At 43.6% G+C, this 22,555-nt stretch overlaps 2 protein-coding genes across 4 annotated transcripts in view; one reads left to right on the plus strand and one right to left on the minus strand.

Annotated features, from left to right (window-relative positions):
• prr16 (proline rich 16) overlaps positions 1-4,461 on the minus strand; it is a 10,059-nt gene extending 5,598 nt beyond the window's left edge. Inside the window, exons 1-2 of one of the 2 annotated variants that reach the window (XM_084086712.1) lie at positions 4,206-4,461; positions 1,356-1,953 (exon numbers count right to left, since the gene is read on the minus strand). In XM_084086712.1, coding sequence (XP_083942838.1) covers positions 1,459-1,953; positions 4,206-4,334 — 624 coding nt within the window. In that variant the 5' untranslated portion in view covers positions 4,335-4,461 and the 3' untranslated portion in view covers positions 1,356-1,458. Of the gene's footprint in view, positions 1-1,355; positions 1,954-4,107; positions 4,156-4,205 lie in introns of those variants that run through there. The other variant, XM_084086713.1, reaches the window with a different exon arrangement.
• A 1,681-nt stretch (positions 4,462-6,142) lies between these two features.
• Positions 6,143-22,555, plus strand: part of hsd17b4 (hydroxysteroid (17-beta) dehydrogenase 4) — a 61,967-nt gene continuing 45,554 nt past the window's right edge. For both annotated transcript variants that reach the window (XM_084086728.1, XM_084086729.1), the window contains exons 1-19: positions 6,143-6,345; positions 6,785-6,838; positions 6,927-7,034; positions 7,106-7,165; positions 7,689-7,710; positions 7,788-7,834; positions 8,484-8,568; positions 9,022-9,209; positions 11,134-11,225; positions 11,369-11,393; positions 11,628-11,756; positions 12,013-12,104; positions 13,450-13,680; positions 14,914-14,965; positions 15,090-15,161; positions 15,404-15,507; positions 15,601-15,666; positions 16,848-16,917; positions 17,049-17,155. In XM_084086728.1, coding sequence (XP_083942854.1) covers positions 6,288-6,345; positions 6,785-6,838; positions 6,927-7,034; positions 7,106-7,165; positions 7,689-7,710; positions 7,788-7,834; positions 8,484-8,568; positions 9,022-9,209; positions 11,134-11,225; positions 11,369-11,393; positions 11,628-11,756; positions 12,013-12,104; positions 13,450-13,680; positions 14,914-14,965; positions 15,090-15,161; positions 15,404-15,507; positions 15,601-15,666; positions 16,848-16,917; positions 17,049-17,155 — 1,662 coding nt within the window. In that variant the 5' untranslated portion in view covers positions 6,143-6,287. The remainder of the gene's footprint in view (positions 6,346-6,784; positions 6,839-6,926; positions 7,035-7,105; positions 7,166-7,688; positions 7,711-7,787; positions 7,835-8,483; positions 8,569-9,021; positions 9,210-11,133; positions 11,226-11,368; positions 11,394-11,627; positions 11,757-12,012; positions 12,105-13,449; positions 13,681-14,913; positions 14,966-15,089; positions 15,162-15,403; positions 15,508-15,600; positions 15,667-16,847; positions 16,918-17,048; positions 17,156-22,555) is intronic.

The raw sequence follows: 22,555 nt of genomic DNA on the forward strand, positions 1-22,555 counted from the left end.
GGACAGATGCACTTTTATGATGGACAGATTAACTTTATGATGATAGATGCACTTTTATGATGGACAGATGCACTTTTATGATGGACAGATGCACTTTTATGATGGACAGATGCACTTTTATGATGGACAGATGTACTTTTATGATGATAGATGCACTTTTATGATGGACAGATGCACTTTTATGATGATAGATGCACTTTTATGATGGACAGATTAACTTTATGATGGACAGATGTACTTTTATGATGATAGATGCACTTTTATGATGGACAGATGCACTTTTATGATGGACAGATGCACTTTTATGATAGATGCACTTTTATGATGGACAGATGCACTTTTATGATGGACAGATGCACTTTTATGATGGATAGATGCACTTTTATGATGGACAGATGCACTTTTATGATGATAGATGCACTTTTATGATGGACAGATGCACTTTTATGATGGACAGATTAACTTTATGATGGACAGATGTACTTTTATGATGATAGATGCACTTTTATGATGGACAGATTAACTTTATGATGGACAGATGTACTTTTATGATGATAGATGCACTTTTATGATGGACAGATGCACTTTTATGATGGACAGATGCACTTTTATGATGGACAGATGCACTTTTATGATGATAGATGCACTTTTATGATGGACAGATGTACTTTTATGATGATAGATGCACTTTTATGATGGACAGATGCACTTTTATGATGGACAGATTAACTTTATGATGGACAGATGTACTTTTATGATGATAGATGCACTTTTATGATGGACAGATTAACTTTATGATGGACAGATGTACTTTTATGATGATAGATGCACTTTTATGATGGACAGATGCACTTTTATGATGGACAGATGCACTTTTATGATGGACAGATGCACTTTTATGATGGACAGATGCACTTTTATGATGGATAGATGCACTTTTATGATGGACAGATGCACTTTTATGATGATAGATGCACTTTTATGATGGACAGATGCACTTTTATGATGGACAGATGCACTTTTATGATGGACAGATGCACTTTTATGATGGATAGATGCACTTTTATGATGGACAGATGCACTTTTATGATGGACAGATGCACTTTATGATGGACAGATGCACTTTTATGGACTTCAAAACAGACACAGCCATTCACTGCCATTATAAAGCTTGGAAGAGTCAGGACATTTTTTTAATATAACTCTGATTGTGTTCGTCTGACTGAAGAGTGTCATATACACCTAGGATGACTTGAGGGAGAGTAAATCATGGGCTGATTTTAATTTTTGGGTGAACTATCCCTTTAATAAATGGTCGTTCCATGAGAAAACAAGGTGATTCTGAAAGCTCTTACCGTTCGACATCTGCGTTTCTCTCGTCTCTCCGTCTGGTCCTCTCCAAACAAAAGGAAACTATAAAGAAAAGTGCAAAAACAGTTCGTTTGGACTCGGTCTGCATCAAACGGTGGTGCTGGTGGACTTGCGTAAAATGGTCTTCTGTGGTTTTTGCGAGGGGAACGCGAGGTTCTGATGGACGGGACTCGGCGAGGGATCCATCAGTTCTGCGTGTAAGTGCAGATCCGTGCCGTTCATGTCGTACTGCAGACCACAGTCCGGGCAGTAGCCGTGATACTGGACCTTCTCGCTGAAGCGGACCCGTTCCCTCGTGGTCTGAGGACAGCGGCTCGCGTGAGGCTTCTCTCTGCTGGCGACTCCGTTCCTCATCAGCGTCCCGTTAGCCGTGAGCTCGGCGCTGGCCCGGGGCGCTGGGCCGGGTCTCTTCAGGACCGCCAGGACCGCAGGAGACACCGGCACCGGCTCCTCAGGGTAGATCTTGACGCTGGAGGCTGTGGTGCTGCTGGAGCTGCTGTTCAGCGTGTCGGTCTTCGAACTGTCCGTCAGCTCCTCTTCCAGATGAAGATCCGACGTCAGGCAGTCGATCTCCTGAACCACCTGAGGAACACGAGAGGCAGACGTCAACGGCTCATCCCAGCACTCGCCATCATTTCACCATCTCGGTTAACTATAAACCCCATATAGCTCGGCTGAGGAACACACTTCTGGCCAAAATAACCTTGAATTTGAAAACATGTCGTTTTTTCCAAATTAACTTGCGAGATGTTTGATATATTTCCATCATGTAAGCAAAGGAAACAGTGATTACAAGGTGTTTGGTTTCATTTCTTCACTCACTCCATTTCTTTATTATCTAACTGATGACTACTCTATTCTTGGGCTCTGGTTTAGACGTCTATTAAAGTTCCACTGACAGCCCAAATTCTGCCTTGTTTTAGCCTAGACGTCTGGGCTGTGTTTAGACGGATATTAGACGTCTTTTAAACGCAAAATTGCTTGCTGGGATTGAGCTTCAGTCGCCTTTGGCTTGATCAGCTGGGGTTTAGAGACTCTTAAAGGGGACATATTTGCATTTTTTTAATACACAACAATATCCTTTTAACTTAATAAAATAACTTTCCATTTAACTACTTGTGAATTGGTAATATTAGACAAACAAATAACGATAACTATATTATATTTGGTAGATACTTGTTCCTGTTTAAAGCACAAACTTTAGGATGAGTGAGATTGGCCTGTTTTGTTATTGCCGGAGTGTAAAGGCCCCGCCCTCTTCTGAACGGAGGCGGAGCTAAAGCTCATTTGCATTTAAAGGGACACACACACAAAAAAACAGCATGTTTTTGCTCACACCCAAAAAGGGACCAATTTGACAAGCTATAATTAATGATCTGGGGGAATTTTGAGCTGAAATTTCACAGACAAATTCTAGGACACCATAGGTTTATAATACATCATGTGAAAAGGGGCATAATATGTCACCTTTAATATCCAGAAATATTATTGATCTGACTGCAGACACTATCAGATGAGAACAAAACTGAACTGAATTGATGAATAATGACTCGACTGTGTATTTAGAGCTGCTTTACAGCAGAATCCGAACTTGTCTCATGTTTGATAGTTTGCATCCTTGACACTGTTATTTTCCTGTTTATCACTGTGAAGCTGCTTTGAAATAATCTGTAATTCATTACTGTATAAAGCCCTATAGAAATAAAAGGTAAACTTGCTAAGTAAACTGGGGATATAGAGCTAACGGGTGAAGAGCAAAGGTCCTAGTGCTGAGCCTTGAGGAACTCCACACTGAACTCGAGATCGATATCACACTTCATTTACGGTCAGATAAGCATGATCTGAACTGTGCTAATGAGATTCCACTAATGCCAACGTTATTGTTTAGCATATTTAAAAGAATGTTGCGAAAGAGACATGTTTCCTTATATAACAGCAATAATGAATGAAATCAGTTTCTGTCTGTGTCTGACCATCTCCAGGAGAATGATATTAGTTGATCAGGCGATGGATGACCTCTGATGTTCATGAAGCTGCGAGTGTTTTCCTTTCATTTAATCCAAAGCGACTTACAGGAGAACATGAGCGACTCGTACAGTGCTGCCATAATACATTAATAGTACAGTACTAAAGAATTAATGTGTGTGTGTGTTTCCACAAGTACAGTAGAATCATCACAGATACCAAGATCCAAACATTTCAGACTCTGTGCTAATTCTACACAATTCTCCTAATTCTACACAAATATCAACACATACAAACAAGAACTCAAATCTACATGCACTGTAATTATGTTTAACTTTGTCCACGTACATACAGCACTCACATAAAGCTGATTATATATATATATATTTATATATATATATATATATTTATAGTGTATACGATATATGCACATCTGTATGTGTCGTGTGTATATATATGTCTATGATATATGCAAATCTATATGTGTAGCAAATCGTTGCAAAATGTAATATTATTGCACAGATATATATATATATAAAGCTTGCTTTATCTGCATACATCCAGTTCTCTGGTGTAAAGCAATAGTTGGATAAAGAGCATCTGATTTCACCAATGCTCCTCTTGTGAACGCAACTAACTAAGTAACTAATGCGTGTTAAAGTCTGTCAGACCCAGTTTACTCATGAATAATGAAAAACAACAGTAGACGAATGAGTGACAGCTGTCAGTAAGACGAACAGCACGCGAATCGAATCTTTGATTCTGACTCACACGAGTGAACCCGTGTCGAGTAAATGTCATGTTTACAAGAGGCCTCGATGAACATCATCACATCTCATCTTCATCTTCATCATCGCAGTCTCACGCACCTCTTTGAGCTCCTTCGCCACATCCTTCAGGTCTCCTAAGATGTTCTCCAGATCCTTCACGATGCCCCTGATCTGTCGTTTGACTCGAACTTTATTGACGCCTCCGTCCGCGTCCGCGCTCCCGGACATCCTCGGAACCGGAACCGGAACCCGAACCGGACCCGGTCACCCGAACCTGTGCTGTGCTGCCTGTCCTCTCATGGCGATCACACATGTTAATGTTCGCATGTTTTCTTACAGATGCAGAAGAATCTCGAGCAGCGCGTCCCGGTGAACACGCGCATGCGCAGTCCGCACACAAACACTGATGGAAACCACCAACCTCATGAATCCTGAATAACACTGAGAAGATAATTTAGATATGATATATTATGATTCAGTGCTCATCTGACATTTACATTACAGCAGCTCACACTGATTAATGAACGCCTGTCTGTGCTTATGAATTAGTGTTTAAGAAACAGAAAAACGATTTAATAGCACTCTAAGCATTTATCTATTTATTATTTATGTATTTAGTAATCTCACATTAAACGTCGGTATTATCTGACAGATGAAAGAGGTGCCGAGCGAAATTACACCTGTTTCTGTAAGGCACGTGATTGAAGGAGGAGCCTGGGCTGTCACAGCCAATCAGAAACACTCTTCGCCTGTCAGTCATTTCAACTTACAATATCTAAAATGAAATAATAAAATGAAGATCTAAATATTTATTTAATAAACTTTGATGTTGGTTTCACAAATCCAGGTCTGAAAATTTGAAACAACTTTGAAAAGTTTGAAATTTGAAGGTTTTATTCAGAGAATGTCAAAAAATGTTACTAGCATGTTTTAACGTTTGCTAAAAGGTGTAACGCATTGTTAACCTTTTAGCATGTTTAAGATGTTGTTAACATTATTTACATATTGTTAACACATGTTGCTTACATGATTTAACACAATGCTACCAGAAGTTAGCATGTTGCTAGCATGGTTTTAACATGTTGTTAGCATGTTGCTAACATGATTAGCATGTTGATAGCATGAATTAGCATATTACTAACAAGTTTTAGCATGTTGTTCTATAGGATAGTCATTAAGCTCTTGCTGGTGATATCTTAAATGCTCTATAAGTCTTTTTCTTCAAAAGTTTTGACCCCCTCAATGAAAAGTCTATAGTTTAATGGAAGCATATTTACACTTTTTGAATCGTTCCCTATCCCCTATATAGTGCACTATGTGCCGTTCACCATGTAGAATATAGTAAATGTGTGAACAAGTGACCGATTTCAGCCGCAGCTTCAGCGGCAGTTTATAATTTAGGGGGCGGAGCTTCAGAGAGCATTTGATTGGACAGTGCATAGTGATGTCATCAAAATCCCTGGCAGAAGTGAGAGATTGTGAGTTTTGAACGCTTATATTTACTATTTTATATATATTTTATCATTGTTTTGGAGCACACTTATAGATAACAATAAAGCTGACATATTCATACTAAAAGCCAAAAAACTTCCATTTTGATTTCATGTGGACTTTAAATAGTATGTAGCTCAAGCCAACATAATGATATATTCAAATATATGTAAATAATCCTCACAGCAAGCAGAGCCAAAATACCTGATAGAGAACAGTACATTTCAAACCAGTTATTTTAACCATTGGGATGCTATTACAGTTTTTTTATTAATATTTTTAATGAGTTTTTACCTATTTTTTACAGTCTATGGTTTTTACTTTTTTATATTTTCCGTTTTTTAAGTTTTATGTTTTAATTTTAATTTTTTTTATTTTTACGATGGCAGCTTTCATAAAACATTTTACACATGAACACTCTCAGTGACACAGCAGCTCAAACTGCGATTTTGATTATATATTCGAATATTAATCACTATAAACAGTGCGCACAAATGAGTGTCACGTGCTGCTGTTTGGTGGAGTGAAGACGCACGCACCTGATTGGCTGTTATCGGGTGACGTCAGCGCTGCGGAAGTAGGGCAAAAGTCACGGTGAAGTGTTTCACAGCAGATCCGAAGACTTTCGCACTGATCGCTCCCGAGAAACATCATCATCATCATCATCATAAACATAAATATCATCTAAACATGTCTGTGCCTTTGACTTTCGACGGTCGAGTGGTGCTGGTGACGGGAGCCGGCGGAGGTCAGTTTCAGCTTCATAAACTCATGCGTTTATGCAAATACATGCAAGTATGTTAATGCAAAGTTCACTAACAGAGAGATGCAGTTATTTTGCACAAGTATAATGTGTAAATGCATCAGACAAACGCTTTCCGAGAGGGTTTACAGCAGGAAACTGAGAGCATAATAATTCTGTATTATCCTTATTTTATTGTGAAAGTTACTGCTGACACGTGAATATAGATGTGTAATATTTATGCACGTGCATTATTTGGGGTAGTATATTGAGCTTAAAGGCTTTTATAAATGCTTAAGCCTGTTGTTTGGCAGTGAATCAGCTTTTCTGAGTCGATCAAAGTGCAAACAGCAGATAAGACTGAGTGACTGATGCCCTCATGATTATCTGATGCTGATATTCATAAATCATGTAAATCATGTGAATCATGTGTATTTTTGTGCAGGTTTGGGGAGGGAATATGCGCTGGCGTTCGGGCAGAGAGGAGCCGCTGTCATCGGTGATCGGATCTCTAAATGATTCAGTTCAAATGAGTCGATGCTTATGATTCGTTTTGTAGAGCTGTGTTTTCTGTTCTTTCCCCACAGTCAATGATCTGGGAGGAGATATTAAAGGAGGAGGCAGGAGTTCTGCGGCTGCGGATCGAGTTGTGGAGGAGATCAGAGCTAACGGAGGGAAAGCCGTGGCCAACTACGGTAACGATTCACCTGTCAATCAATCACACCTGTCCTGATGCTGATCCTGATCCTGTATCTTCACCTCACAGATTCAGTGGAAGACGGAGAGAAGCTCATACAGACGGCGCTGGATGCGTTCGGGCGAATAGGTGACCTGCAATATGATGTGATATTATTATCCATAATCTATAGAGTTTCACAGCGCTGGTTCCGGAGGGATTTTGTCCATTCATTTCTCCCATAGGGGTTTAAAAGAAAAAAGTCTTGGCTAAAGCGTTACAATCCATGAAACAAACCAACTGGCTACGAGGAGAACTTTGTCAGTCCCTAACAAAAACACAAAGTCTTTAATGAGGAAAATAACTACAATCCCATGATGCATTGCCAATGATTTTCACCACTAATTCAGCTGTTAAACATGATTATTATAAAACAAGTTGAAGTAATGCAAACAGACGAACAGATATTCCATCGATTAACAACCTTGTAGCGTAAAGGTTTATAAGTTATCTGTCAAAATCGGTTCCCCTGTGGAGAAAACGAATGGTGCTTTTACTTCTGGAACCCCACATTTTAGTAAAAAGATCATATTGAAGGTGCAGATTTCTGTTGTTCTTTAGAATAAATGCATTGATGTCCATGTGGTTGAGTTTGTGGCGTGTTGTTTTTCAGATATCGTGGTGAATAACGCTGGGTAAGTGGATGATTCTGATCTCTGGCTCTCTGAGAGCGAACGGCGTGAGTTGTAAATCTGCTCTGCTGTTTCCGAAGGATCCTGCGGGACCGGTCTTTCGCTCGGACCAGTGACGTGGACTGGGGTACGTGAAGAAACATCGAGTCTCGCTTCATACAGTACAGAGCGATTCAGCTTCACAGTAATGAACTAAATCAGTGATGCAAACTTCATCAAATATGAGAGGAATTCAGATTCTGCTGTAAAGCCAGAGTAGAGTCAGTGTGAATCTTGAATCAATGTTGCAAAATACGTCAGTTATTTAAAGTCCCCCTGTGGTGAAAATCAAGCTTTCTATGTGGTGTTTTTAATATGCTTTAAGACAAACCATGTGTAAATTCATAAGTCGACTCCATTGCTGAGTATTTCCTCCTTAAAACTGCAGTGAACCAAAGACAGTCTCAAAAACACGCTTTGAAATCGCTGGTGTTTCTGACGTCACAAACTACCTTGTAACCAATCAGATCAACGTGTGATCGTCAACCAGTGGATCTCTGAGCTGAGTGAGTGAGTGGAGGCGGGGCTCATTCGCATATTCATAGAACCGCGCATACTAAATGAGGCGAGGGTGTCGAGTTACATTCAAGATATTTTAAGGCATGAAAGAACATTTAAATATGTAATTTTGGTGATCAAAGATGAGTTTTATCGGATAAAATGATTGACTACAGGGGGACTTTAACCAAGTTGAGCTGATGTACACACACGTGATGTATCACACGCGTGTGTTTCAGACCTGATTCACCGTGTTCATCTGAGAGGCTCGTTCCTCGTCACGAGAGCCGCCTGGAACCACATGAAGAACCAGAAGTTTGGGAGGTACGGAGAACCGCTGTGTTTCAACCCAGCGGCGACCTTCCCGTCTCTCTCTTGAGTCCAACACGGAAGTGATGTTTAAATTATATTAAGCCTTAAAGTTCTGCATAATTAAGGGCGTGGCCACTTGAGTGACAGGTGGATTGCTGCTGATGTCACTACTAGCCGTTTGTCTGCTGTCTGTTAGCGTCACGTCACCTCAGCTAATCCGCCTCGCTGCACATTTTCGTTTATCCGAGAGTGACGTGCGCTGACCATAGAATATAATTTAAACGTCACTTCAGTGCTGGATTCAAGGGAGAGACCGGAAGGTTGCTGACGCTTTGGGCTTCAAAAATGCTCTTCAGAAACCGACGGGTGACGTCACGGACACTACGCCCAGCGCTTTACAGTCTGTGGTTTCACCTGAACGTGTGATGTTTTATCCCGACGGGTTTTCCTCGCGTCTGTGTGCAGGATCATCATGACGTCGTCCGCGGCGGGAATCTACGGGAACTTCGGGCAGGCGAACTACAGCGCGGCGAAGCTGGGTCTGCTGGGACTGTCCAACACACTGGCCATCGAAGGCCAGAAGTACAACATCCACTGCAACACGGTGGCGCCGACCGCAGGATCCCGGCTCACCGAGACCGTCATGCCTCCAGGTGCTGAGCCAATCACGCGAGAGTGACGTCATCACGTGAGCGCAGGGCTGCACAATTATGAGAAAAAAAAATAATTGTCGATTATTTCCTCGAAATTGTAATTACGATTATCACAATTTACAATGAATGATGTTTTGAATAGCCTTATACCAGTGGTTCTCAACTCGTTTGGCCATGGGACCCACATTTCCCATGGTCATCAAGCCGCGACACACCTTTTTAGGAATTAGGAACAGTGTGTGTATATATATATGTATGTTGGTATGAGCACCATATTGTGCTGGGTCCTCTGAAGTAGTCGTGATTCGCCTCTCACAACGTAACTCTAAACGCACCGCAGAATAATGTAAGTGGACTTTTTTTGTAATCGCGGCTTTGAACGATTACGTAATCATGGCATCCGTAATCGTAATCGTGTTTAGAAATTCAATTAATTGTGCAGCCCTTCAGGTGAGAGTGATGTCATCAGCTGAGAGTGAGGTGAGAGTGATGTCATCAGCTGAGAGTGAGGTGAGCGTGATGTCATCAGGTGAGAGTGAGGTGAGAGTGATGTCATCAGGTGAGAATGAGGTGAGCGTGATGTCATCAGGTGAGAGTGAGGTGAGAGTGATGTCATCAGGTGAGAGTGAGGTGAGCGTGATGTCATCAGGTGAGAGTGATGTCATCAGGTGAGAGTGAGGTCATCAGGTGAGAGTGAGGTGAGCGTGATGTCATCAGGTGAGAGTGAGGTGAGCGTGATATCATCAGGTGAGAATGAGGTGAGAGTGATGTCATCAGGTGAGAGTGAGGTCATCAGGTGAGAGTGAGGTCATCAGGTGAGAGTGAGGTGAGCGTGATGTCATCAGGTGAGAGTGAGGTCATCAGGTGAGAGTGATGTCATCAGGTGAGAGTGAAGTGAGCGTGAGGTCATCAGGTGAGAGTGATGTCATCAGGTGAGAGTGAAGTGAGAGTGAGGTCATCAGGTGAGAGTGAGGTCATCAGGTGAGAGTGATGTCATCAGGTGAGAGTGAGGAGAGAGTGATGTCATCAGGTGAGAGTGAAGTGAGCGTGAGGTCATCAGGTGAGAGTGAGGTCATCAGGTGAGAGTGATGTCATCAGGTGAGGGTGAGGTGAGCGTGATGTCATCAGGTGAGCGTGATGTCATCAGGTGAGCGTGATGTCATCAGGTGAGCGTGATGTCATCAGGTGAGCGTGATGTCATCAGGTGAGAGTGAGGTGAGCGTGATGTCATCAGGTGAGAGTGAGGTGAGCGTGATGTCATCAGGTGAGAGTGATGTCATCAGGTGAGAGTGAGGTCATCAGGTGAGAGTGAGGTCATCAGGTGAGAGTGAGGTCATCAGGTGAGAGTGAGGTCATCAGGAGAGAGTGATGTCATCAGGTGAGAGTGAGGTGAGCGTGATGTCATCAGGTGAGAGTGATGTCATCAGGTGAGAGTGATGTCATCAGGTGAGAGTGAGGTGAGCGTGATGTCATCAGGTGAGAGTGAGGTGAGCGTGATGTCATCAGGTGAGAGTGAGGTGAGCGTGATGTCATCAGGTGAGAGTGATGTCATCAGGTGAGAGTGATGTCATCAGGTGAGAGTGAGGTCATCAGGTGAGAGTGAGGTCATCAGGTGAGAGTGAGGTCATCAGGTGAGAGTGAGGTCATCAGGAGAGAGTGATGTCATCAGGTGAGAGTGAGGTGAGCGTGATGTCATCAGGTGAGAGTGATGTCATCAGGTGAGAGTGATGTCATCAGGTGAGAGTGAGGTGAGCGTGATGTCATCAGGTGAGAGTGAGGTGAGCGTGATGTCATCAGGTGAGCGTGATGTCATCAGGTGAGAGTGATGTCATCAGGTGAGAGTGATGTCATCAGGTGAGAGTGAGGTGAGCGTGATGTCATCATCACGTGTGTGTGGACTGCACTGACTGCTCTGCTCCCTCAGATCTGCTGGAGTCGCTGAAGGCCGAGTACGTGGCGCCGCTGGTGCTCTGGTTGAGTCACGAGTCGTGTCGGGAGAACGGAGGCCTGTTCGAGGTGTTTATCAGATGATGAATCCATCAACTGCACACTGTACCTTGAGTGCATTAATTACTGTACAAGTGTTTGATTTATCCAAGTTTATCCATCATCTCAAGTGTTTTCTACATGAAACTCTTCATCTGCTGCTTGTGTTTCAGGTCGGCGCCGGCTGGATCGGGAAATGTAAGTTGTTCTGTGAAACTCCTGATCTCTGTGGGAGAAGATCAGCATCAGATCCTCGAATCGACCCGTGACTCACTGATAACGCCTTTATGCAGAGCACTTACATAACGTGTTCATATATACATCTAGATTTAGTGCTGTTTAAGCATCATCAATACTAGACCCCATACATCTGTGTCCGTGTGCGTCTGTCTGTCTGTGTCTCTGTGTGTGTGTGTGTGCGTGTGTGTGTAGTGCGCTGGGAGAGGACTCTGGGTCGAACGGTGCGTCAGAAGAACGAGATCATGACGCCGGAGGCCGTGAGAGACTCTTGGAACGAGATCTGTGACTTTACTGACGCCACTAAACCCGCCAGCATTCAGGGTAACGACACACACACACACACACACACTCATTACAGCTGTTAGCCAATCAAACGCTGAGAACACTCAGCATGTGCCCGTCACATAGAGGTAATGAATAAAAACCCTTGCTATGTTCTGTGCTAGACTGAGGCTGTTACTGTTGTCCTCTTGCTCGTCTGATTGCTTCTATTGTTCTCATTTGTAAGTCGCTTTGGATAAAAGCTTCTGCTAAATGAGGAAATGTAAATGTAATGAACATCACTGTGTTCCTGAAGAGTCTCTGCAGACGCTGGTGGAGGTTCTGTCTAAGGTGGACTCTGGACGAGGAATCGGAACCAATCCGACCGGAGCCTCAGCGACAAACCCTGTGAGAAACATCAACACACACACTGCAAAACATCAACACACACAACATCAACACACGCACTGCAAAACATCAACACACACAACATCAACACACACACTGCAAAACATCAACACACACAACATCAACACACACACTGCAAAACATCAACACACACAACATCAACACACACAACATCAACACACACACTGCAAAACATCAACACACACAACATCAACACACACACTGCAAAACATCAACACACACAACATCAACACACACACTGCAAAACATCAACACACACAACATCAACACACACACTGCAAACAATCCTCCAAACAAGCCTCGTTCTCCAGCACAAACATCTACACACACAACATCAACACACACAACATCAACACACACATCAACACACACACTGCAAAACATCTACACACACATCAACACACACAACATCAACACACACATCAACACACACACTGCAAAACATCAACACACACAACATCAACACACACAACATCAACACACACATCAACACACACACTGCAAAACATCAACACACACAACATCAACACACACACTGCAAAACATCAACACACACACAACATCAACACACACAACATCAACACACACACTGCAAAACATCAACACACACAACATCAACACACACACTGCAAAACATCAACACACACTGCAAAACATCAACTCACACAACATCTACACACACACTGCAAAACATCAACACACACAACATCAACACACACAACATCAACACACACACATCAACACACACACTGCAAAACATCAACACACACTGCAAAACATCAACTCACACAACATCAACACACACACTGCAAAACATCAACACACACACTGCAAACAATCCTCCAAACAAGCCTCATTCTCCAGCACAAACATCTACACATTCTGAAATCAAGACACATTTACTGGAGAAGCGTTCTATTACACACAGGTCCATGGAACAAGTTTTAAAAAGTTATAGAGGTTTAAGTTTACGAAAATGATTTATGAACAATATCAAGCACACACACAATTATTTTATTAAACACATACAAACCACACTCTGACACCCATACCAACACACACACACACACACACACACACACACAATTATAGCAGCATCATTTATCCAATTGGCTCTAATATGTATAAGCAGAAAACAGGAATCAAGGGAGTATTTACTTTATAGGCCAAACCTGAGAAAATGGCACCATAAAAAAATAGTAAAATATTTAAATTTGGAATATTTGTGCTGGAAAACGAGACAGAAACACTGAGGAAGAACAGGATCAGTGTCCATCAGCAGCTCTCAATCAGGTCCAGTGAGATGTGCTGTGGTGTTTTGCAGTCGGAGGCCGTGGGACACACTCTTCCGGAGATCAGCTTCTCCTACACACACATGAACTGTATCCTGTACGCGCTGGGAGTGGGAATGTCCACCGGAGACCCGGATCACCTGCGGTTCCTGTACGAGGGCCAGGAGGACTTCTGCTGTCTGCCCACATTCAGTGTGATCGCGGCCCAGAGCGCCATAACCGGCCTCAGCAGCGTCCCGGGACTCCAGATCGACTTCAGCAGGGTGAGAGTGTGTGTGTGTGTGTGTGTGTGTGTGTGTGTGTGTGATCGCGGCCCAGAGCGCCATAACCGGCCTCAGCAGCGTCCCGGGACTCCAGATCGACTTCAGCAGGGTGAGAGTGTGTGTGTGTGTGTGTGTGTGTGTGTGTGTGTGTGTGTGTGTGTGTGTGTGTGTGTGTGTGTGTGTGAGTGTGTGTGTGTGTGTGTGTGATCGCGGCCCAGAGCGCCATAACCGGCCTCAGCAGCGTCCCGGGACTCCAGATCGACTTCAGCAGGGTGAGAGTGTGTGTGTGTGTGTGTGTGTGTGTGTGTGTGTGTGTGTGTGTGTGTGTGTGTGTGTGTGTGTGTGTGTGTGTGTGTGTGAGTGTGTGTGTGTGTGTGTGTGATCGCGGCCCAGAGCGCCATAACCGGCCTCAGCAGCGTCCCGGGACTCCAGATCGACTTCAGCAGGGTGAGAGTGTGTGTGTGTGTGTGTGTGTGTGTGTGTGTGTGTGATCGCGGCCCAGAGCGCCATAACCGGCCTCAGCAGCGTCCCGGGACTCCAGATCGACTTCAGCAGGGTGAGAGTGTGTGTGTGTGTGTGTGTGTGTGTGTGTGTGTGTGTGTGTGTGTGTGTGTGTGTGTGTGTGTGTGTGTGTGTGTGTGTGAGTGTTTGTGTGTGTGTGTGTGATCGCGGCCCAGAGCGCCATAACCGGCCTCAGCAGCGTCCCGGGACTCCAGATCGACTTCAGCAGGGTGAGAGTGTGTGTGTGTGTGTGTGTGTGTGTGTGTGTGTGTGTGTGTGTGTGATCGCGGCCCAGAGCGCCATAACCGGCCTCAGCAGCGTCCCGGGACTCCAGATCGACTTCAGCAGGGTGAGAGTGTGTGTGTGTGTGTGTGTGTGTGTGTGTGTGTGTGATCGCGGCCCAGAGCGCCATAACCGGCCTCAGCAGCGTTCCGGGACTCCAGATCGACTTCAGCAGGGTGAGAGTGTGTGTGTGTGTGTGTGTGTGTGATCGCGGCCCAGAGCGCCATAACCGGCCTCAGCAGCGTCCCGGGACTCCAGATCGACTTCAGCAGGGTGAGAGTGTGTGTGTGTGTGAGAGAGAGAGTGTGTGTGTGTGTGTGTGTGTGATCGCGTCCCAGAGCGCCATAACCGGCCTCAGCAGCGTCCCGGGACTCCAGATCGACTTCAGCAGGGTGAGAGTGTGTGTGTGTGTGTGTCCTCAGTGATGTCATCAGTGTGTGTGTCTTTCAGCTGCTGCACGGAGAGCAGTATCTGGAGCTGTTCAAACCGCTGCCCACATCAGGTGATCATCAGCAAACACTCAGCTTCTACTCACACACACACACACTCACGTCTCATGTGTTTCTGAAGACGTTTCTCTCCTCACACACTCCTCGTGTGTTACTGTGTCGTGTGTGTCTCCTCAGGGACGCTGACGTCACGGGCTGTGGTCGCAGATGTGCTGGATAAAGGGTCCGGGATGATCGTCCTGCTCGACGGTGAGAAACAACATCAGTGTGAATCACACACACACACACACACTCACGCACGCGCTTGGGTTCAGCAAGATTGTTTAATTAGAAGTCTCTCACAAATGCTGCATTTGTCTGATAAAAAATACAGTAATTTTTTAAAAATATTATTGTAATGTAAATCTGCTGTTTTCTATGTGAATATACAGTAAAGTGTAATTTATTCCTGTGATCAAAGCTGAATTAATTTCATCGTGTGTGTGTCTCAGTTCATACGTACAGCGGCGGAGAGCTGGTGTGTTATAATCAGTTCTCGTTGTTCATCGTCGGCGCTGGAGGGTTCGGTGGGCAGCGGACGTCCCAGAAGGCCGTGGTGAATATCACGACACACACACACACACACACCAGCTGCGTAGAGTCACACACAGGCGTTGATTCCCCAGTGTGTGTGTTTGTGTTGCTTCAGGTCACGGCTCCTCTTCCAGACAGACCCGCTGACGCTGTGATCGTGGAGCAGACGTCTCGAGATCAGGTGACATCACGCCGCATCACTCATGACATCACGCCGCATCACTCATGACATCACGCCGCATCACTCTCACCGCATCACTCATGACATCACGCCGCATCACTCATGACGTCACGCCGCATCACTCACACCGCATCACTCATGACATCACGCCGCATCACTCATGACATCACGCCGCATCACTCATGACGTCACGCCGCATCACTCACACCGCATCACTCATGACATCACGCCGCATCACTCATGACGTCACGCCGCATCACTCATGACAATCACACCGCATCACTCATGACGTCACGCCGCATCACTCATGACATCACACTGCATCACTCATGACATCATGACATCACACCGCATCACTCATGACATCATGACATCACACCGCATCACTCATGACATCATGACATCACACCGCATCACTCATGACGTCACGCCGCATCACTCATGACATCACACTGCATCACTCATGACAATCACTGGGGTTTTTAAAGGGATGCTATAAAGGACGCATTAACCTCATCCTTCCCTCACGGGTCAGTTTGAGACTCTTAGGAATGACTGGAATGCGAGGAATGCTTCAGTGCACATAGAACAACTGAAAATGCTAAAACTTTACCAAAAAAGGATTTAATAATGTCTGCATGTGTATCTGATGCACACTGAGGAGAAACTGACTTTAGGACCCAGAGGATCAGCTCATTTACTCCATATAGAGATATAAGGCCATATAGAGTCATGAAATATCATATTATATTATTATTTTCACACAAGAGGTCAAAGACACACAGAGTAAGATATTTTGAGCTGAATTAAAAGGGTTATGCATGAAATTTAGTTATTTTGAATTTAAGTTGAAAGAATTTGAGGAATGTGCTTAAATTACTATTTATTTATTGATCAAATCTAGTAATTTAAAGGTAAATAATATAAAAAAATAACAAAAAAATCTCCAAAAACATTGCATTCAAAAATTGAAAAAATATTATCAAAATAAAATAAATTAAGCTTTCTGGACAAAAAAAGAAATATAATTTTATGGCTTTGGGTCATTTTGACCCCGTGACGGAAGGATGAGGGTTACATTGATCAAAAGTGACTTTCAGAAATATTAAAGTCTACCTGAACTCAAACCGTTGAACGCTGGCGTATATGAATATTGTTTATGATGGTGTTGTTCTGTTCAGGCGGCTCTGTACCGGTTGAGTGGCGACTGGAATCCGCTGCACATCGACCCCAGTTTCGCCGCTCTGGGAGGTACAACATTTATTAAAATATTCCAGATTAATATGCAGTCATCCAGTGGAGTGAGTCTGTTTGCCTGACAGAAGCTGTAAAGCATCACTGAGACTCTGGCTCTGATTGTTGATGTTTTAATCGACCCGCAGGATTTGAGTCTCCAATCCTTCACGGCTTGTGTTCGTTTGGTTTCGCCGCTCGTCACGTTCTCAAGCGTTACGCCGGAAATGATGTTTCCAGATTCAAGTCCATCAAGGTAAAGCAGCGCATCGACACTCACACACACACACACACACACTCACAGTCTAATGTTCTTGATCTGTAAGAGTTTTAATGTTTTTAAAAGAAGTCTCCTCTGCTCACCAAGGCTGCGTTTACTGGATTTACTGGACAAAAAATACAGTAAAAACAGTGAAATATTATTGTAATGTAAATCATCTGTTTTCTATGTGAATATACAGTAAAGTGTAATTAAGTTGGCTTGAGAAAGCCAACTTACTGAAATCCTATTTAAACTTATTAAGTTGGCTTGAGAGAGCCAACATATTGAAATCCTATTTAAACTTATTAAGTTGGCTTGAGAGAGCCAACATATTGAAATCCTATTTAAACTTATTATTAAGTTGGCTTGAGAGAGCCAACATATTGAAATCCTATTTAAACTTATTAAGTTGGCTTGAGAGAGCCAACATATTGAAATCCTATTTAAACTTATTATTATTATTAAGTTGGCTTGAGAGAGCCAACATATTGAAATCCTATTTAAACTTATTATTATTAGTGGTGCTTGCTGAAAGCAAGGCATCACTATTGTTATTGCTCATACTTATTATTAATGGTGCTTGCCAAAGGCAAGGCATCATTAGTGTTCTCTTGCATACTTATTATTATTATTCTTATTTTTATTCTGGACAAAGTTTGGCGCGTAACTCGCCCCGCACCGTTTGTCTCAGACCCATGAATGAGGTGTCAAATCGACTGGCTCATTAAGGAGAGGTGTGCTATGACTTTTATAAGCGATCGGGGGTGCGGTGTTCACCCCAGGGGCGAAAAAGCGGCCAAAAAAGTCCCATTGACTTAACATTGCGACGAACTTTGACCACACGTAGCTCTGAGCGAGGATTTCGCAGAAACGTGTGATTTGCCACATTTGAAGAGGCTGACAGGCTCTGTAAGAACATACCTCACAATGGGCTAAAAGTTGCACCCCTGGGGGGCAGGAGATGCCCAAAGTTGCCCCATTGACTTACTATGGGGAAGGAACGTCCCGTGAAACACACATGCTTTTCCTACTATGGTAAATTGCATAGGGACTTTGTATTGAACGTAGCTCTGGATCACAGTGTCATAGAGACAAGGGGGAGGGCTCATTTTACTCAGACGACCAATCAGTCTCTCAAGATCATTGTGAAGCTATAAAGCCACGCCCTGGCAACCATTTAGAGCCCCTTAGCAACAAGTTCCATAGACTTCCATTGAAAGAGTTCAAAGAGATATCTCCAGACTGAATTGTCATAGAAACATGGGGGTGGTCTCATTTGACTCGGCGCAGCAAACAGCCAATCATGAATCACCTCAACACTTCCAAGCCCCTCCCTAGCAACCATTGTCGAGCACCTTAGCAACCAAAATCCAAAGAGGGATATCTTCCATTCTGAATGTCACAGAGGCATGGGAGTTGGTCTATATCATTCATAGTGACAAGAAACCTTTGGAGTTTCATCATTGGCAGCTGACAAGCCACTCCCTAGCAACCAAACAGAGTACCCTAGCAACCAAAATCCAAAGAGGGATATCTTCCATTCTGAATGTCGCAGAGGCATGGGAGTTGGTTTATATCATTCATAGTGACAAGAAGCCTTTGGAGTTTCATGATTGGCAGCTGACAAGCCACTCCATAGCAACCAAACAGAGTACCCTAGCAACCAAAATCCAAAGAGGGATATCTTCCATTCTGAATGTCACAGAGGCATGGGAGTTGGTTTATTTCATTCATACTGACAAGAAGCCTTTGGAGTTTCATGATTGGCAGCTGACAAGCCACTCCCTAGCAACCAAACAGAGTACCCTAGCAACCAAAATCCAAAGAGGGATATCTTCCATTCTGAATGTCACAGAGGCATGGGAGTTGGTTTATATCATTCATACTGACAAGAAGCCTTTGGAAAGTCATCATTGGCAGCTGCCAAACCACTCCATAGCAACAAAACAGAGTACCCTAGCAACCAAAATCCAAAGAGGGATATCTTCCATTCTGAATGTCACAGAGGCATGGGAGTTGGTTTATATCATTCATATTGACAAGCAGCCTTTGCAGTTTCATTATTGGCAGCTGTCAAGCAACTCCATAGCAACCAAACAGAGTACCCTAGCAACCAAAATCCAAAGAGGAATATCTTCCATTCTGAATGTCACAGAGGCATGGGAGTTGGTTTATATCATTCATATTGACAAGCAGCCTTTCAGTTTCATGATTGGCAGCTGCCAAGCCACTCCCTAGCAACCAAACAGAGTACCCTAGCAACCGTTTAGCAAAACGAATATCTCTGTATCAGAATATCGTATAGAGATGGGAGTTGGTTTATATCATTCATACTGACAAGCAGCCTTTACAGTTTCATCATTGGCAGCTGCCAAGCCACTCCCTAACAACCAACAGAGTACCCTAGCAACCAAAATACAAAGAGGGATATCTTCCATTCTGAATTTCACAGAGGCAAGGGAGTTGGTTTATATAATTCATAATGACAAGAAGCCTTTGCAGTTTCATCATTGGCAGCTGCCAAGCTACTCCCTAGCAACCAAACAGAGTACCCTAGCAACCGTTTAGCAAGACCTATATCTCTGCATCAGAACATCGTATCGAGATGGGAGTTGGTTTATATCATTTATACTGACAAGAAGCCGTCGCAGTTTCATCATTACCAGCTGTCAAGCAACTTCATAGCAACCAAACAGAGTACCCTAGCAACCAAAATCAAAAGAGGGATATCTTCCATTCTGAATGTCACACAGGCATGGAAGTTGGTTTATATCATTCATACTGACAAGCAGCCGTTGTAGTTTCATTATTGACAGCTCCCAAGCCACTCCCTAGCAACCAAATAGAGTACCCTAGCAACCAAAATTCAAAGAGGGATATCTTCCATTCTGTATGTCACAGAGGCATGGGAGTTGGTTTATATCATTCATACTGACAAGAAGCCTTTGGAGTTTCATGATTGGCAGCTGCCAAGCCACTCCCTAGCAACCAAACAGAGTACCGCAGCAACCAAAATTCAAAGAGGGATATCTTCCATTCTGAATGTCACAGAGAAATGGGAGTTGGTTTATATCATTCATAGTGACAAGAAGCCTTTGGAGTTTCATGATTGGCAGCTGACAAGCCACTCCCTAGCAACCAAACAGAGTACCCTAGCAACCACAATTCAAAGAGGGATATCTTCCATTCTGAATGTCACAGATAAATGGGAGTTGGTTTATATCATTCATAGTGACAAGAAGCCTTTGCAGTTTCATAAATGGCAGCTGCCAAGCCACTCCATAGCAACCAAACAGAGTACCCTAGCAACCAAAATCCAAAGAAGGATATCTCCCATTCAGAATAATGCAGAGGCATGGGAGTTGGTTTATATCATTCGTAGTGACAAGAAGCCTTTGGAGTTTCATGATTGGCAGCTGACAAGCCACTCCCTAGCAACCAAACAGAGTACCCTAGCAACCAAAATCCAAAGAGGGATATCTTCCATTCTGAATGTCTCAGAGGCATGGGAGTTGGTTTATTTCATTCATACTGACAAGCAGCATTTGGAGTTTCATCATTAGCAGCTGCCAAGCAACTCCATAGCAACCAAACAGAGTACCCTAGCAACCATTTTACAAGACCTACATCTCTGCATCAGAATATTGTATAGAGATGGGGGTTGGCTCATTAGTTTCGGTTGGAAAACAGTCTGTAAATATCACCCTGGTAACTGTGTATTCACACCCTAGCAACCATTTAGAGCCACCTAGCAACCATATTGCAACATATAGAAGCCATATTTCAGCTCCACAACATCGTACAGACATGGTTGTTGGCTCGTATGCAATCAAGTATAACACCCTAGCAACCGAGTGGCGAGTTTTGCCACTGCAAGCACCACTTCACATTTTCTTCAGGAAATGTACATTCTAGTTAGTGGTGCTTGCTGAAAGCAAGGCATCACTATTGTTATTGCTCATACTTATTATTCTTTTTATTATTATTCTTCCACACAAAAGTTTGGCGCGTAACTCGCCCCGCACCGTTTGTCACAGACCCATGAATGAGGTGTCAAATCGACCGGCTTATTGAGGAGAGGTGTGCTATGACTTTTCTAAGCGATCGGGGGTGCGGTGTTCACCCCAGGGGCGAAAAAGCGGCCCAAAAAGTTCCATTGACTTAACATTGCAACGAACTTTGAGCACTCATAGCTCGGAGCGAGGATTTCGCAGAAACGTGTGATTTGCCACATTTGAAGAGGCTGATAGGCTCTGTAAGAACATACCTCACAATGGGGTAAAAGTTGCACCCCTGGGGGGCAGGAGCATCCCAAAGTTGCCCCATTGACTTACTATGGGGAAGGAATGTCCCGTGAAACACACATGCTTTTCCTACTATGGTAAATTGCATAGGGATTTTGTAATGAACGTAGCTCTGGATCACAGTGTCATAGAGACAAGGGGGTGGGCTCATTTTATTCAGACGACCAATCAGTCTCTCAGGATCATTGTGAAGCTATCAAGCCACGCCCTAGCAACCATTTAGAGCACCTTAGCAACAAGTCCCATAGACTTCCATTGAAAGAGTTCAAAGGGATATCTCCGGACTGAAATGTCATAGAAACTTGAGGGTGGTCTCGTTTGACTTGGGGCAGCAAACAGCCAATCATGAATCACCTTCACTCTTCCTAGCCCCTCCCTAGCAACCATTGTCGAGCACCTTAGCAACCAAAATCCTAGAGGGATATCTTCCATTCTGAATGTCACAGAGGCATGGGAGTTGGTTTATATCATTCATAGTGACAAGAAGCCTTTGCAGTTTCATCATTGGCAGCTGTCAAGTAACTCCATAGCAACCAAACAGAGTACCCTAGCAACCAAATTCCAAAGAGGGATATCTTCTATTCTGAATGTCACAGAGGCATGGGAGCTGGTTTATACCATACATACTGACAAGCAGCCTTTGGAGTTTCATCATTGGCAGCTGCCAAACCACTCCATAGCAACCAAACAGAGTACCCTAGCAACTATTTAGCAATACATCTATCTCTGTATCAGAACATTGTATAGAGATGGGGGTTGGTTTATATCATTCATAGTGACAAGAAGCCTTTGGGGTTTCATGATTGGCAGCTGCCAAGCCACTCCCTAGCAACCAAACAGAGTTCCCTAGCAACCGTTTTGCAAGACCTATATCTCTGCGTCAGAACATTGTATAGAGATGGGGGTTGGTTTATATCATTAATACTGACAAGAAGCCTTTGCAGTTTCATCATTAGCAGCTGCCAATCAACTCCATAGCAACCAAACAGAGAACCCTAGCAACCAAAATCCAAAGAGGGATGTCTTCCATTCTGAATGTCACAGAGGCATGGGAGTTGGTTTATATCATTCATAGTGACAAGAAGCCTTT

The sequence above is a fragment of the Abramis brama genome (assembly GCF_963993115.1).
Source record: "Abramis brama genome assembly, chromosome: 16".
In the NCBI taxonomy this organism is placed as follows: domain Eukaryota; kingdom Metazoa; phylum Chordata; class Actinopteri; order Cypriniformes; family Leuciscidae; genus Abramis; species Abramis brama.